The sequence below is a fragment of the Vulpes lagopus genome, chromosome 12 (genome assembly GCF_018345385.1).
Source record: "Vulpes lagopus strain Blue_001 chromosome 12, ASM1834538v1, whole genome shotgun sequence".
Taxonomy (NCBI): Eukaryota; Metazoa; Chordata; class Mammalia; order Carnivora; family Canidae; genus Vulpes; species Vulpes lagopus.
The window spans coordinates 67,047,360-67,062,178 of record NC_054835.1 but is presented as its reverse complement, the minus strand read 5'-3'; the positions used below and the strand labels follow the sequence as shown (position 1 = coordinate 67,062,178).

The 14,819-nt window shown below is 43.1% G+C and overlaps 1 protein-coding gene across 1 annotated transcript in view; it reads right to left on the bottom strand.

The window, feature by feature from the left end:
• Window positions 1-9,356, bottom strand: part of SPATA18 (spermatogenesis associated 18) — a 36,305-nt gene extending 26,949 nt beyond the window's left edge. Inside the window, exon 1 of the mRNA XM_041726656.1 lies at window positions 9,240-9,356. Coding sequence (XP_041582590.1) covers window positions 9,240-9,326 — 87 coding nt within the window. The 5' untranslated portion in view covers window positions 9,327-9,356. The remainder of the gene's footprint in view (window positions 1-9,239) is intronic.
• Between the last annotated feature and the right edge of the window lie 5,463 nt (window positions 9,357-14,819).

The window sequence follows — 14,819 nt, the reverse complement described above, 5'->3', positions numbered from 1 at the left end:
AAAGAGGTGTCCGAGGGATGGGTTCTGTTCTCAGACAATGTAGGGGATCTGCAGAACCTTCAGGGAGAGCTGTCTGGTAAAAGTACCTAACAACTCTTGAGCACTTACTTTGTGCCAGCCAAGCCCTGTGTTGCGAGCTTTAAATACAGTTTCACATAATCCTCAAAATAACCCTACAAACTGGATGCCATCCATCATCCCTAATTCACCAATGAGGAAAATCAAGATCTTAAGCAATTTGGAGAAAAGGTGGTTGAGCTGGAAACTAAGCCTGTTCCTGCAGCCTTTGAGGCAGAGCCAGGCTCTCAACCATGGCACTGTACCCAGAGCAGAAGGAAAAGACTCTGGATCTCAGCAGAGAGGTTGGGGCTGGAAGTGTGGTTCTGGAAGCTTCAGCAGATGGAGAGAGAGGAACCCATGTGCATAGATGAGATCCCCAGGGCAGGAGAAGGCAAAGGGCAGGGCGGACGGCAGTTTTGCTATTTCAGAAACAGGCTGAGGAAGAAGGGCCAGTAAATGAAAACAAAGCAAGAGCAGTGAGAAATAAGAGGACAGCCAAGAAGGAAGGTAAAGAACCAGGAAGCCAGAGATGAAAATGGTTTATTCTCTGCTTCACTTATGCTTTTAGGCTCTCAACAAATTTTTATGGAGGAGACTACTGTGTGCCAGATGCTAGAAGTACCATGAAGGGTAAGAGAGCCTCTTCTCTCAAGAAATTTATAGTCTAAGAGAAACATGTAAATAAATGTAAAACCAGAATTACTTGCTATATAAAAGTAGGTCTAGATTTCACAGGTGAGGCTCAAAAGAAGAAGTGGTGGGGGGCCAAGAAGATTCAGGAAGGCCTTCACATGAGGAGCTCCGTGGGCTCTCATTCCTATTTTCTAACTGCTCTAGTGTGAGGCCTGAGCACTGAAAAGTTTTTAAAAGTTTTATGAATGATTTTTATGGGCAACCAAAAGTGCAAGCCATAGCTCGAATGGGAAGGGAGATCAATTTAATGAGTCTAGGGACATTTGGGTGGCTCAGCAGTTGAGCAAAGGGAAAACTGGGGGCTACCTGACAGATACTTAACAGTAGAATCCTGAGGGTGTGATGAACCCACTTGTGAGGCATGGTGGAGAGAGGGGGCCCCAGGTTTCAGGCTTGGACCACAGCAGGGAATGCGGTGCCATTGCCCAACCACAGGACACAAGTGGAGAACCAGCAAGGTGAGAGAGGGGAAAACTAGTCCTGTTGGGTTGGTGTTGGGTTGGGGGATGTCTAGAGCATCCACATGTTGCAAGCTGAAAGGCGGGTGGTTGCCTAGGTCGGGAGCTCTGAAGAAAGCCCAACCTGGAGATAGATTTCACGGTCACTCACATCGGGGAAGTAGCTAAAGCTATAGAACTTGGTGCATCAATTGCCTGCAGAAAATTCAAGGAGATAAGAACCAGGAAAAAGAAGTAGGGCTTGGCTATCAGGTGGCCTCTGGGGACCATGTTGAGAACAGTGACAGCAGAATGGTGTGGGGATACTTGATGTATTTCCACATTGCACGGGGTTGAGGGAGCAAATGGAAGCAAGGAAGGAGTAAAGACAATGAGGACAGACGACTTTGAAGAAGTTCCCTGGTGCAGGGAAGGACAGCAACGGGACAGTGGCTTCATTCCCATCCTTTCAAGGTCCCCACTCTCTTGCCCAAACAAAAGTTCCCAATAATATCAAGCCTAAATGTTGCCCCTTTTCCCAATACCTTGCCAACATGCGTCCACATGACTTGTCCAGCCTTACTTCCCTCTGCTTCCCCGCAGCAACTCTCTCCACTGCAGCCACACCCCTGCCTTGCCTTTGCACACGTAACATGTGTACTAGAACAACCTTGATGCCTTTCACGTCCTTTACTTGGGAGCAGCCTTGACCTTACCATTTCTCCTTGTGACAGCCTGATCATCCAAGCCTCTACCAATGGGTCTTTCACATCTTTGATTCTATTCCTCACCTTGAATCACCTCCACAACATGGAAGAGAGAACACTTTTCATCATTACATTAATCAAATTTATCACTAAATATCCTTCATCAATTTGCAAGTTGGTTGGAAAAGCTATTTAAACCCATCGATTTCAGCACAAAATACAGTGATTTGCATTTTAAGAAACCTCAGTCTAGGGACCCCTGGGTGGTTCAACGGTTGAGCGTCTGCCTTTGGCTCAGGGTGTGATCCTAGTCTGGGGATCAAGCCCCACATCAGGCTTCCTGCAAGGAGCCTGCTTCTCCCTCTGCCTGTTTCTCTGCCTCTCCCTCTGTGTCTCTCATGAATAAACAAACAAAATCTTTAAAAAATAAAACCAAAATATTGAATTTTAGTTATAAGCCAGCTTAAATATACCCCAACATTTTAGCAAAAGCTTCTATTTAGACCTCTCCACAGGATTTTGACGTCTCAGCCTGCAGTTAATATTTCTATTGGATTTCTTTCATTAATTATTTTCCTTAAATATTAAGCAATGATGATATTTCCATTAACAAGTTTGTCTAAGAAGAAGCGAAGAAAGGAAAATTAAAAAGTTGATAGACCCTCTGTTAAAAAAATAATCTGTCTTAATCACTCGTCAATTTCTTTCCTAGCCATGAATTCCTCATTAGTAGCTGGGGCAGAAACAGTAGCACCAATCAAATATTCCACATGCTTTCCATTTCTCAGGCTCTTTTACAATTAGATTGGAGCCACATAACAATTCTGGCCTAGGGAAGATGAGTGAAAGTGATATATATAATTTAGGTGCTCTCTCTCTCTCTTCCCCTACCGACCTTTGAGATCCTGTGATGAGATGACTGGTCCACGAGGTAGAGGGCGCCTGAACCCGAGCCAATTGTGGAAGAGAGTTTTCACTGGACTTTGCATGAATGAGAAATCTCTTTTATGCAAGTTTAGGCACTAAGATTTGGATTTTTATTCATTACTGCAGCATAGTAGTAAAAAGATAAAGGGAAGAAAACGTGTTTTCTATAAATTTACTAGATTGAATCCCCAGGAATGTAGAAATGTGTTGACTATGGGGAAGAGCAAAGGCAGCCAGGGAGTCTGTTTGAAGACACCATAGCAACTACAACAGCCCTTTTGTATTGATAGTCAGGGACATTTTGTCATATAGGCAACGTCTATTTCAACCACAAAGATTATCCTATAGCAGAGGGACTCCTCCCTGAGATCTCCTTTTATGTACTAATATTGAATATGCTGTTTTCACTTAAGAGGGCAGCTTTTTATAGCACAAGAGAGTCATGCAAGAGGACGCATCATCAGCTTTCTCTATCATCCCCACTCACATATCAGATAATCAAAAGTTTCCAGAATGTAATGTCCTGGTGTCTATTATCAAGAAATGGAATCCTATTCTCTCTTAGGGATGGGGTGATCAAGGGTATAGTAAGGTCCTACCATTTGCTCCTCTAATTATATATAGTACATTTTAAAAAGTAATAAATCGCAGAGCATCTGACCAAAAGCATCTCCCTAGTCCACAAGACTCTGGGTAGAAACAAAAGAATCTCAGGAGGAGGAGCGTTTCAGCCCAGAGCTGACCTTCTCCAGGTACTGCTAACATTGGAAGGAAGTTAACTCTTCATCTTAACATCTCTATGGGTTAATTTGGTCATCAGAACCCAGTTCTGCATAGGTGGTCATTTGACCCTTTTGTAGAGTTGACCAAGAGGTCCATATAGATGTTGCATGATCAACTGGGGGCATTTTGGGGCAGCATACTCTTTCTTACTTGAAGGATGCTTCTCAGAGTCTGACCTTGTCTCCTCACTGCATGACGCTTTTGGTTTCCCCCACCCCCGCCCCCACCATTGCTCCTAAGATAAAGTCCAAACTCCTTAACATACCACCCAAAGCCTCTACCCTCTGGCCCAACCACCCCACCTCCTCAGCCTCATCTCACTTCCACTCCTTGCCTTGAACCATTCACAGGCTTCCCCAAATAGGCCAGCTTCTTCATGCCTCCCTGCTTTTTACACATGCTGTTTCCTTTACCCTTCATCCTCTTCTCCAACTGGAAGTCTATCATTAAGATGCAACTGACATTTCTAGTCCCAGCACTGAGCACAGACACATCATAAACTCTGAAAAAAATATTAAGTTAATCAATAAATGTACATTGCCAAATGTGTAAATATAGAGTGTCTAGTCCAATAACCATTTATTGAGTGAATTATTAAGCTCTTAATAATTGGCTCAGTTCTTGGTTGAACAAGAAGAGATTTTCTATGGCTTTTTCACCAACATACTCAATAACCACAAAGACGGAAAAACAATTCTGAAGGTACATGTTTGTACCAAGCTGTCCCTGAAGAGCCAATGGAATCCAAGTTTTAAAGACCAAGTAATACAATAATTCAACTTCTCTTTAATAACTAAAAGAAAGTGAATTGGCAGTGTTTGTTGTTGCATTTATTATGTTTCTCTAGTGGGGTTTTGAAAAATATCCCTCCTCATAATTTGTTTTTAATGAATACATTTTTTTAAAAAATCAAGCAAGTAGTGGTTCTGCCTAGGGCCCAGAAGATTATTAGATGTTGCAAGATTAAAACCCAGCCAACAAATAAAAATCAAAAGCTTTGGGGCAGAAAATTACATTTTTTAAAAATTTGCTGTGTCTGACAACATACATAGGACACGATGAAAAGATGGTGGTGATGGACAGATTAAGGCAGAGGAAATGGGAATCCATATGAAGGAAATTATAGGACAGAAAGAAGAAAAACTAAATAGGATCTGTTAATCCAAATGAAGGAAAATGAAAATTTTGCATTGTGTTTTAGAACTAAATCTATTCAAGTTATTGATCTTTTTCACTGAAAATAAATTGTTTCCCAAGGGGATGATTTTAATCACATTCTTAATTCTAGTGTAGTATTTACGGTCTTTTATTTTGCTTGAGTTTAGTTAGAACTAAATCAGTGTGGTCACAGTCAACAAAATCAACTTTGCATAACAAACATAATTTAAAGCTTTTAATGAAAAAACCTCTACAACCAACATTTTAATAATGTAGTTTGCTATAATGACTACTCTGTATCTTAAGATTTCAAGGAAAAAGTCCTTGGAACTAGTAAAACAAACTTGCAGTATTACAGGAAACATCTTAGCAGTTGACCAAAACCCACACTGTAGGTGACAAGTTACTAAATAAGTCTAGATGTAACCTAAATTTTGGTAGGTGGCTTATAGATATATTCTTATCCTCTGCCTTTCACCACATACACACACACCAAAAACAACAACAACAACAACAACAACAACAAAAACTATTAAAAACTCTTGCATCCTCTCAATTGTGCCCCTACTTGGAAATCATGGTTTTTGGTTTCAATTCCAATTTCAATAAAGGCTGAAATAAAGATACTGGAGGATCATCTTTAATTCTACACTGGATATGAGGTTTTTAAGAAGAAAAATGAGTCCAAGAACCCGGATGTCTGGGAGAATGGTGGTGGCACTCAGTCAGTCATTATTTTCTGAGCACTACTAGGAGGCAGGCATTATTCTAAGTGCTGGAAATACAGTGATGAGCAGGAAAAGGGAGAAATCTTGGCCCTCTGGAGCTTACCTTTTAGTGGGAAAAGGAGAAGGAAAGATTGACAATTCAGTAAAAGAATAAGTAAAAATGAGAAGATGTAGCTATCACAGAAGTAAGAAAGCAGAAAAGGGACACAGTGAGTGCCAGCGGCAGGGGTGGGAGATGGTAATTGTAAACAGGGTGGTTTCTCCTGAGGTGACATTTAAACAAAGACTTAAGGAGGAGAGAAAGTGAAAATGTTGATATCTTACTTAAATATCCACAGGCAAAAGTTTTCCAGGCAGAGGGGAACAGAGAGTGCAAAACGTCCTGAAACAGGAGACTGGCTGGTATGCTCTAGACTTCTGTCCAATAGAGTAGCTACTATCCATATGTGACTATTTGGGTTTAAATTAATTAAACTTTAGTTGAAATTTACTTTTTAAAATTTAAATGAAATTTAAAATTCAGTTCCTTAATTTGCACTTGCCACAATTCTAGTACCAAATAACCACCATATTGGACAGTGCCTGTATAGACCATGTCCGATCCTAGAAAGTTCTATTGGACAGCTTTGCCAATAGAAAGAGCAACAAGACCAATATCGCCGCAGTAGATTAAGGGAGTAACAGATGAGGTCAGAGTTTAAAGGAGCACAATTGTGTAGGACTTTGATAGTCATTGTAGGAACTTTGGCTTTTATTCTAGGTGCGATAGAAAGTCTGAGGATTTTATCAGAGAGGTAACTTGATCTGACTTGACATTTGGGAGAATCACTTTAATAATCTAGATGAACGATCATGGAAGGGTGGTTATAGCAAACGTGGTGAAAGGGTTCTGTGCGCATTTTGAAGTAGGTGCCAACAGATTAAGCAGGTGAACATGTTGTGAGGTGTGTCATGATGAAGACTGTGAAGTCAAGAGGCCAGTGTTCATGGCATGGGCGAAGCTAAGTTAGATTTTAGACTGATTGGACTTCGAGATGATGATAGCACAACTGAAAATGTCTAAAAGGCAATCAGAGAAGTGAGCTCAGATGAGAACAGGCCCTGAATACAGATATGAGATTCATGGGCTTATATGTGGGAGAGAAGCAAGGATGGAGGCCCAAGAGAAGATTGATAAAGTCTTGAATAATTACTATAGGAGGGAAGTGGACAAGGCAAGGAGACAAACTGTTAGAGCCTTAGAAGAATGGAGATGTCAACAGCCAAATGCAACAGAAACACTAGACAGCCCAGGAGAAATGATCATACAGAGAAATGGTCACAGATTTTTTTAGAAAGGCATTGGTCTCTAAAAGTGCATTCTCTATGAAGGGGGGGGCGGGATGAGCCTGGCATGGGGGAGATAATCTAGATTGAAATAGTTTGTAGATGGACCACTGTTACTAAGAAAGGGAAGTGTAATAAACTTTGGCATGTCTTAGTACTTATGTGTAGTTTCTAAAACAATCATTTGATTCAGCGAAATGGTAGTGTCATTTATGTTAAACATGGTCTTGTGACAAACTGAATATATTTTTTTGTAAAAAAAAAAAAACTTATTATTATATTTTTAAGTAATTGAGGCTTAAACTTACAAACCCAAGATCAAGAGCCCCAAGCTCTCTCTCCTGGCTGAGCCAGTCAGGCACCCCCAAACTGAATGTACTTTTTAACATTCAGAGTTTACTTAGGTCACAGGGTAATAACAAGAAAAAGGATGGAAGGAGGGAAGGAAAGAAAGAAGGGACGGAAGGAGGGAGGGAGGGAGGAAAGGAAAGGAAAGGAAAGGAAAGGAAAGGAAAGGAAAGGAAAGGAAGACGGAAATGGAAGAAGGAAGGAAGAAAAAGAAAGAAAGGAAAAGAGAGGAGGGAGGGAGAAAAGAAAGAAGGAGGGGAGAAAAAAAGGAAGGAAAGAAATAGAAAGAATATGCTATAAGATGTAGTAGGAGGCAAATGTCAATTTCCCTGCAATCTTATACAATTAAATTAAAGTAAATTAAAAAAAAAAAAAAACACAGACCACAAAAAAATGGATGGCTCAGTGGTTTAGCACCTTCCTTCCACCCAGGGTGTGATCCTGGCGTCCAGGGATCGAGTCCCACGTCGGGCTCCCTGCATGGCACCTGCTTCTCCCTCTGCCTGTGTCTCAGCCTCTCTCTTTCTCTCTCTCTCTCTGTCTCTCATGAATAAATAAAATAAAATAAAATAACTTTTTAAAAAACACAGTCCTGCAATCTTGATGGGGAAGGAATAGTCACAGTGCTCATTCTTTAAAAGTGGGCAGAGGTGGTAAATACTCAGCAGCAGAGAGGGGGGCGAGGAGAAAGCTCTAAGTGCTGTTGGAGCTCCCCTCCACCGCAGGAGCCCTGGTCCAAGGGGGAACGCGGAAGCCCAGACTCAGACCGCATCCAGTTGCATTTGTCCTGGTAGGATTTCAGAAACAAGCGGATTTAAATTCAAAAAAAAAAAAAAGAGAGAGAGAGAGAGAGAGCGAAATTTGAGATCCGAGAAAGAACTTCGCGTATCATCTGGTTGAGCGAGTCTCTCCTATTTAACAGACGAGGTACGAGACGCACGGAGGGGACCTGCATGGGCGTAGGGGCCTCTGCGGGTCTGTGCGGCGCCGGCCCTAGAACGGGGGGGGCGGAGGGGGGCTGGGTGCAGGGCCGCAGGGGGGCTGGGTGCAGGGCCGCAGGGGCCTGGGTGCAGGGCCGCAGGGGGGCTGGGTGCAGGGCCGCAGGTGCCCCGCGCTCCGCCCGCCCTTCCACTCGCTGAACCTCTGCGCCTCCCCTGCGTAAGGCGCAAGGGTCAACCTCAGCAGATGCAACACTGAGTTGCACTGGGTGGTGGTGGTGGTGGTGGGTCGGGGGTGGGGGGGGCGGTTAATGGGACTTGAGGAGCTCTATGGGTTCGATGCCAGAACGTCGGCTTCCTGCAGAAGCCCTGGCCCCAGGCCTCCTGAAGTCGGCACACGCCTGAAGCCCGCAACGTTGACAAGTGTCCATGTCACTGCCATCTGGGGGTATTTTTTATAAAAAAGTCATTTGGAAAAAATAAAAATAAAAAAATAAAAATAAATAAAAAGTCATTTGGGGAATATAAATAATAGTGAAAGGGAATAGAAGAGAAGGGAGAAGAAATGGGTAGGAAATATCAGAGAGGGAGACAGACCATGAAGACTCCTAACTCTGGGAAACGAACTGGGGGTGGTGGAAGGGGAGGAGGGCGGGGGGTGGGGGTGACTGGGTGGCGGGCACTGGGAGGGGGCACTTGACGGGATGAGCACTGGGTGTTATTCTGTATGTTGGCAAATTGAACACCAATAAAAAATAAATTTATTATTAAAAATAATATAATAAAAAATAAAATAAAATAGAATAAATAAAATAAAATAAAATAAAATAAAATAAAATAAAATAAAATAAAATAAAATAAAATAAAATAAAATAAAATATCACCGCGAGAGTCGCGGGGAGGCAGGACCAAGGCTGCGCTCCGAGCTGGGGACCCGGACGCGGCCCGTTGCTAGGGCCGCCAGCGTCCTTGGTTACCGCGCGGGGGCGGGGCGGGGAGGGCGCCCTGGGACCCGGGGGGCGTCTGCGGCCCCGCGCCCCCCCCACCCCCGCCATCCGGGTCCCGGGCGGCCCCCGAGCGAGCCCCAGGAGGCCCCCGCCGGGACAGGAGCGCCCCCCGCCCGCCCCGACTCACGCTGTACTCCGCCCGCCAGCGCTCCAGCTGCTCGTGCATGGCCCGGAGGGGCTCGCCGGAGACCAGCCTCCTGAGGTTCTCTGCCATCGCTCCCTCCTCCCGCGGCCGCGCGCTGGGCGGCGGAGACCGAGCGCAGGACAGCGGGCGGTGGCCGGGGCGGCGGCAGGGGTGTTCTCTCTCCGGGGGGGCGGGGGGCTCAGAGCGCGGCGGGAGCTTCCATCCTCCCCGCTCGGGTCAGACGGGGCAGGGTGCCCTGGGCCACAGCCGCCGCGCCTCAGCCGCTGCCCCCGCGGCCGCCCAGACCCCCCCCCGCCCCCCAAATACCCGGCGATTATTAAACAAACCTTGACGTGGGCGGCCGGCTGCTAGGGACGCGCACTGCGCAAGCCTTGGCAACGCCGGGCGCGGCGGCCCGCGGGGACTGCAACTCCCACCCCCCCACCCCCCACCTCCCACCTCCCACCTCCCACCCCCCACTCCCGGGGCCGGGCACCTGCCCTGGAGCGCCCTGGCGCTGCTCCTGCTGCTGCTGCTGCTGCTCCTGCTGCTGCTGCTCCTGCTCGCCGATGGCTAGGCTGCCCGAGGCCGCGCACAGTCCGCGGGTGGCCGGGGCCGGGGTGCCGAGACTACCGAGGGCGCCCGCTCCACCCCTTGATGGACCAAGACTCGCCTGCAGTGTGGGATGGGGGCTCCCCGAGGCCTCCTGCCTGGAAAAGCAAAGGTGGTTTCTCCAGGGACAGTTTGGTTAGGCAGTAGGTAAGCACCTATTTGGCGCCTAGGCAGTAGGTAAGCACCTATTTGGCGCCTAGGCAGTAGGTTAGCCTACCTGGCACCTTCCTCGGTCCTCTAACTTCTCAGGCCTTCAGTGCTTCCCTTGTAATACTTAGGATCTGGAGGGTGCCCGAGTCAGTAGATTGGAAGCTCCGGGAATGTTCACAAAACCAGGGTGATCCCTCGGGTTTGGACATGATTTGGTGTCGTTTCAGGATCGCTGATGGCTCTCAAGTTTCACTTACTTCTCATTTTCTAACAAACTTTGTGAAAGTTTCAGACCCCGTTTCGCACTATTTCAAAAGGGTGCGTTAATGCCACAGTGATCGTTTAAACTGCTTAAGAAATGAAACAATTTCAACCATCATTAAGCAGTTTAGAAGCCCTTATTTTATATGCTTCAAATGATGAGCTGATTGCAAATCGTCCTTATCTAGTCATTAAAACAGCAGGAGTGGATCCGGGCCTCAGGTAGCCAGCTCGTTTAATTCAGTTCCATTTCTTTAGGTACTTGAAAATATATGAACATTGCACTGTCCAAATATGATAATATTCAGAATTATACCACCTTTTTTTTTTATTTCTCTTCATTACCGTGGTTTTACTGTCCTCCAGTAAAAATGAGAGGCTTATTTCTGGATCCTGTGTTGCTACCATCTTCTGTAGACTACAAAATAAGAGCTATAAAAGTTCTCATCACAAGGAAAAAAAATTGTGGCTATGTGTAGTAATAGATGGAGTATTGTGTTGGTCATTTCACATTATATGCAAATATTGAATCATTATGTTGTACACTTGAAACTAATATAATTACCTTTGTCATTTATATCTCAATAAAAACAAAAACAATAAGGACCATAAGGGTACATGACACATTTTATCATAGTAGAGCAATAATTACTAAAGTAAGAGAAAAAATCAGAAAACCTAAGTATTCATTAGTTCCTTCCTTTAAAAAATATATTAGGAAGAAGGGATGGAGAAAAATCCCACAGCTCTCTTAATTTGGAGCTAATAATTGCATATTTCAATAGGCAGTTGGCATGAGCAGTCCTACTTATTTATTCATAAAAAACAAGATGCAATATTTGCTTATGTCACATTAGGGGTTAAGTCCTCTTCCTTGCTGTGGGCTCTTTAACTGCTACTCCTTGGTTACATTATAAACAAGGAACAATAGTTCTTACTTCACAGGATTATTGTGAGACTAAATTTTAAAAATCCCTGTGAAGTGTTTAACAGTGTATTACTACAATGTAGATCACAGTATTGTATTCAATGGTGATAACTAGGTTGGAAACAATCTAAATCAACAATACAGTGACGGTTGAGCAAATCCTTCAATTCAATGTTGCACAATACAAACAAATCTCGTTACTGAAGAATATCTAGTATCTAGGAATTCTCACTATAAAGTTGAGTGAAAAAAAGCAGGAACACTAAATTATATATATATTGTTATACAGTATGAACCCAAAGCATGATTATCAACTACTTTGCTCCTTTACACTTTTCTGATTTTCCGAATTTCTACCATGAACACTGATTGCTTTTATGAAAACTTACTCAGAAGCAGAATTACCCAAAGGATCTTACCACCTTCAGAAAAATGTTAGCCCAAATATCAATATTAAGTTGACTCAAAACAGAATGTGCTTTGACCAAATGTCCAAATTACTAATTGAATAGTCTTAGAGTCTTAGAATAGAATGGATCTTTGAAATCACTTTAGAGTTTGCTACCTGAAACTGTTTATCTCTACATATGCTCTAGCCCCACAGCTGGATTCAAGACCCTTACGGCCTGGAGTCATTTCGTGTACCACTTGGTTTCCCCAGAACTCTGGAGCACGTGCGCCATGTGTAGCAGGAACTTCACGTTTATCAATAACAAAGCATCATAGTCAACAATGACTCAAAACGAAGTGTTTTAGATATTTATTCATTATTTATTCCCCGCTACTTCCAAAGGAGGATCTGAGATAACTTATAGTAAAACACTTGTAGAAAATATCATTGTTAGACCAGAAATATTTTTGTAGTGCAAAAAGCAAATACGCCCCCAGTGTAAGCCTATGTATTAAGATTGAGCTTCATTTAACATTTAACCTGCACTTTGTGGAAGCCAATGCAGAAAGGAAAATGACTTTTATGATTATTGTTATTTGAGTTTAAAAGTACACAACCACGTGCTCGCTTCAGCAGCACATATACTAAAAGTACACAACCACTTCTTTTAATGGAAACACATTTTCCTGGTACCAATTCCAAAATACGCTTATTCTTTTCTAAAGAGCCTAGAATAATACAGATGACAGTGTACCTCCCCCACTTTTCTTTTTCTTTTCTTTCTTTTTTTTTTTTTTTTTTTTTACCGAATACAGTAAGAGTCTTGATATGATTGTTTCTTGTGGTCACCTTTGATCAATGCTGAGGGGGTGACACTAGAACACATGCCATCAAAGAGAGGGCCAAGCAAATGATACCCCATTTCTTAGCTCTCTAGTGATGCTACCCAGTAACAAACTTAGAACTTCCATACTGGTAGGAATAAGTGGACATCCTCATAAGCGCCCTTAATAATGGTCCCCTCCACAGAGCTTCTGTTGGGTGCTGGATAGCAATCAATTTAAGAGAGAGCTGAAGCCTGGAGTGCATAATAGTCTGTGTTGCAGATGAAAGAAGAAGCCATATGCCTCATATCACAAAGTGAAGCCAACAAGGTTGAGATTCTATTTTAAAAGCCTACTTTTGGGGGATCCCTGGGTGGCTCAGTGGTTTAGCACCTGCCTCCGGCCCAGGTCGTGATCCTGGAGTCCCAGGATCAAGTCCCAAGATCAAGTCCCACATCGGGCTCCCTGCGTGGAGTCTGCTTCTCCCTCTGCCTTTGTCTCTGCCTCTCTCTCTCTCTCTCTCATGAATAAATAAATAAAATCTTTTTTAAAAAGCCTACTTTTTTATACAGATGGAAGAAAACATCAGATTAATAAAGGCTTTATTTGGAAAATATTTTTTGTCTCAATTCGATTCTTTTAGGATACTATCACTAAGGCAATTATTTGGAAAGAAAAGATAAAATCAAATTTTTCTTTTGTGGTACACTATAAAGTATACCGCAGAAGTTGAAAAAACAATAAACTTGGATCATGATGGACACTCTTGCTTTATCTCACCCTCTGCCAATTAGTGGTTTCTTGTGATTTTACAGAAGTCTTTAATCACCCTGAACTTCACTTTTATTCCATCTACATAATGAAAAACATGGACTAGATCAACTCTAAGCAATCTCTTGCACTTCTGACGTTCTTTAATGCTGGTTGTTTCCTTTGTTTGCTTCTTTTAACATACTGGTTGTAGTTCAGATTGAGCAAATCATGCCCTTTATTTCAATTCTTGGTTCACAGTTCAGCTTGGGTCAATTCTTGCATACAGTTTATCCTGCGGGGTTGCAGGAAGAACTAATGCACTTAACTTCCAGGAAATAAGCAAGGAGTTTCTCTATAGTTGCACTTTTAATAAATTTAAACCTACCTAAGGCTGACAAAATCTTCCTAACTCCAACCCCCCACCCCTACTCCAGGCTCTCAGAGCTCATCCCTGCTCTTGTTTATGCTCTTTCTCCTCTCACTTTTGGAGGTGTTGATATTGTTGCAATTATCACATTATATTAAACTTATTTGTCTGCCTCCTGTATAAGCTTGTAAGCTTCTTGAAGAAATAGAGGGAGGTTTTTTTGGCTTTCCTCAACATAGGAACAGACACATGCCCTCTAAAAGTTTGTTGAACCAAATTGCTAATAAGTGAAAGAAAGAAAAAAAGAAAGGAGGAAAGGAGGAGAGGATTGGCTGCTTTATATCTGATGTCATAATCCTGTTGAGGCAAGAGACAGCAAATTTAACAGCCAGTTGGTGGTTCTTATGGCATCATAATTCTACCACTAGCTAGGAGCCATTTGTTCTAGAGAAGTGTCATGTGACAAAAGTCTGGACGGAATAGGAAAAGTCCTTAATTTGGCCCACTCTGAATTTTACCTGCATCAGTCAACTGGAAAGATTTTTAGTTAGAGATTTTTAAGAAACCAAGAAAAGATTAACTGAACCCACTCAGTGTCATGAGAGGTGTGTATATACGTAGTTCAACACTACATGAAACATAAATATATGCAACAAACTGCAAGGATATACAGTGGAATCCTCATGATTTTCACTTCTTCCTCATTAAGTACAGTTGCACTTAGCCAGTGTGGTTACAAGAATACTCTGTTCAGCTCTGGCCTGGACGCTTTTACCGGTGCCCCAGATACTAATCTGTATGCCATGCTATTCTTGTCCTACAGCTGTCTGTGTTAGGACATTGCTCCTTTAGGGTAGGGCTTATTGGCATCAGAAGAGAATCTTTTAACCTTTTCTCACCCACTTGCATGAAGCTTCCTTTAAATCCAGTTGTCTTTGGTGGTATTGCTCAGATGCTTTGTCTCCACTCGCAGGTAGCAAAATACTCACTTATCCATTCACTTCGTGTTCTTCAGTCTGAGTGCTCCCTATACTCATTTTATCAGCTTCATTGGGCCCTTTTTGTTCTTTGCTACATTGCAAGAAAGGAAAAGATTTTAAGAGTTTAAGGGGCACCTGGGTGGCTCAGTCAGTTAGGATCTACCTTTGGCTCAGGTCATGATCCCATCCTGGCTGAGAGCCTTCTTCTCCCACCCCCCTTCTCCCTCCTCACTGTGCTGGCTTTCGCTTAGATAAAATATTTTTAAAAGTAAAAGATTTTAAAAGAAAAAAAAACACCACCCATTGGAGAAAGAACT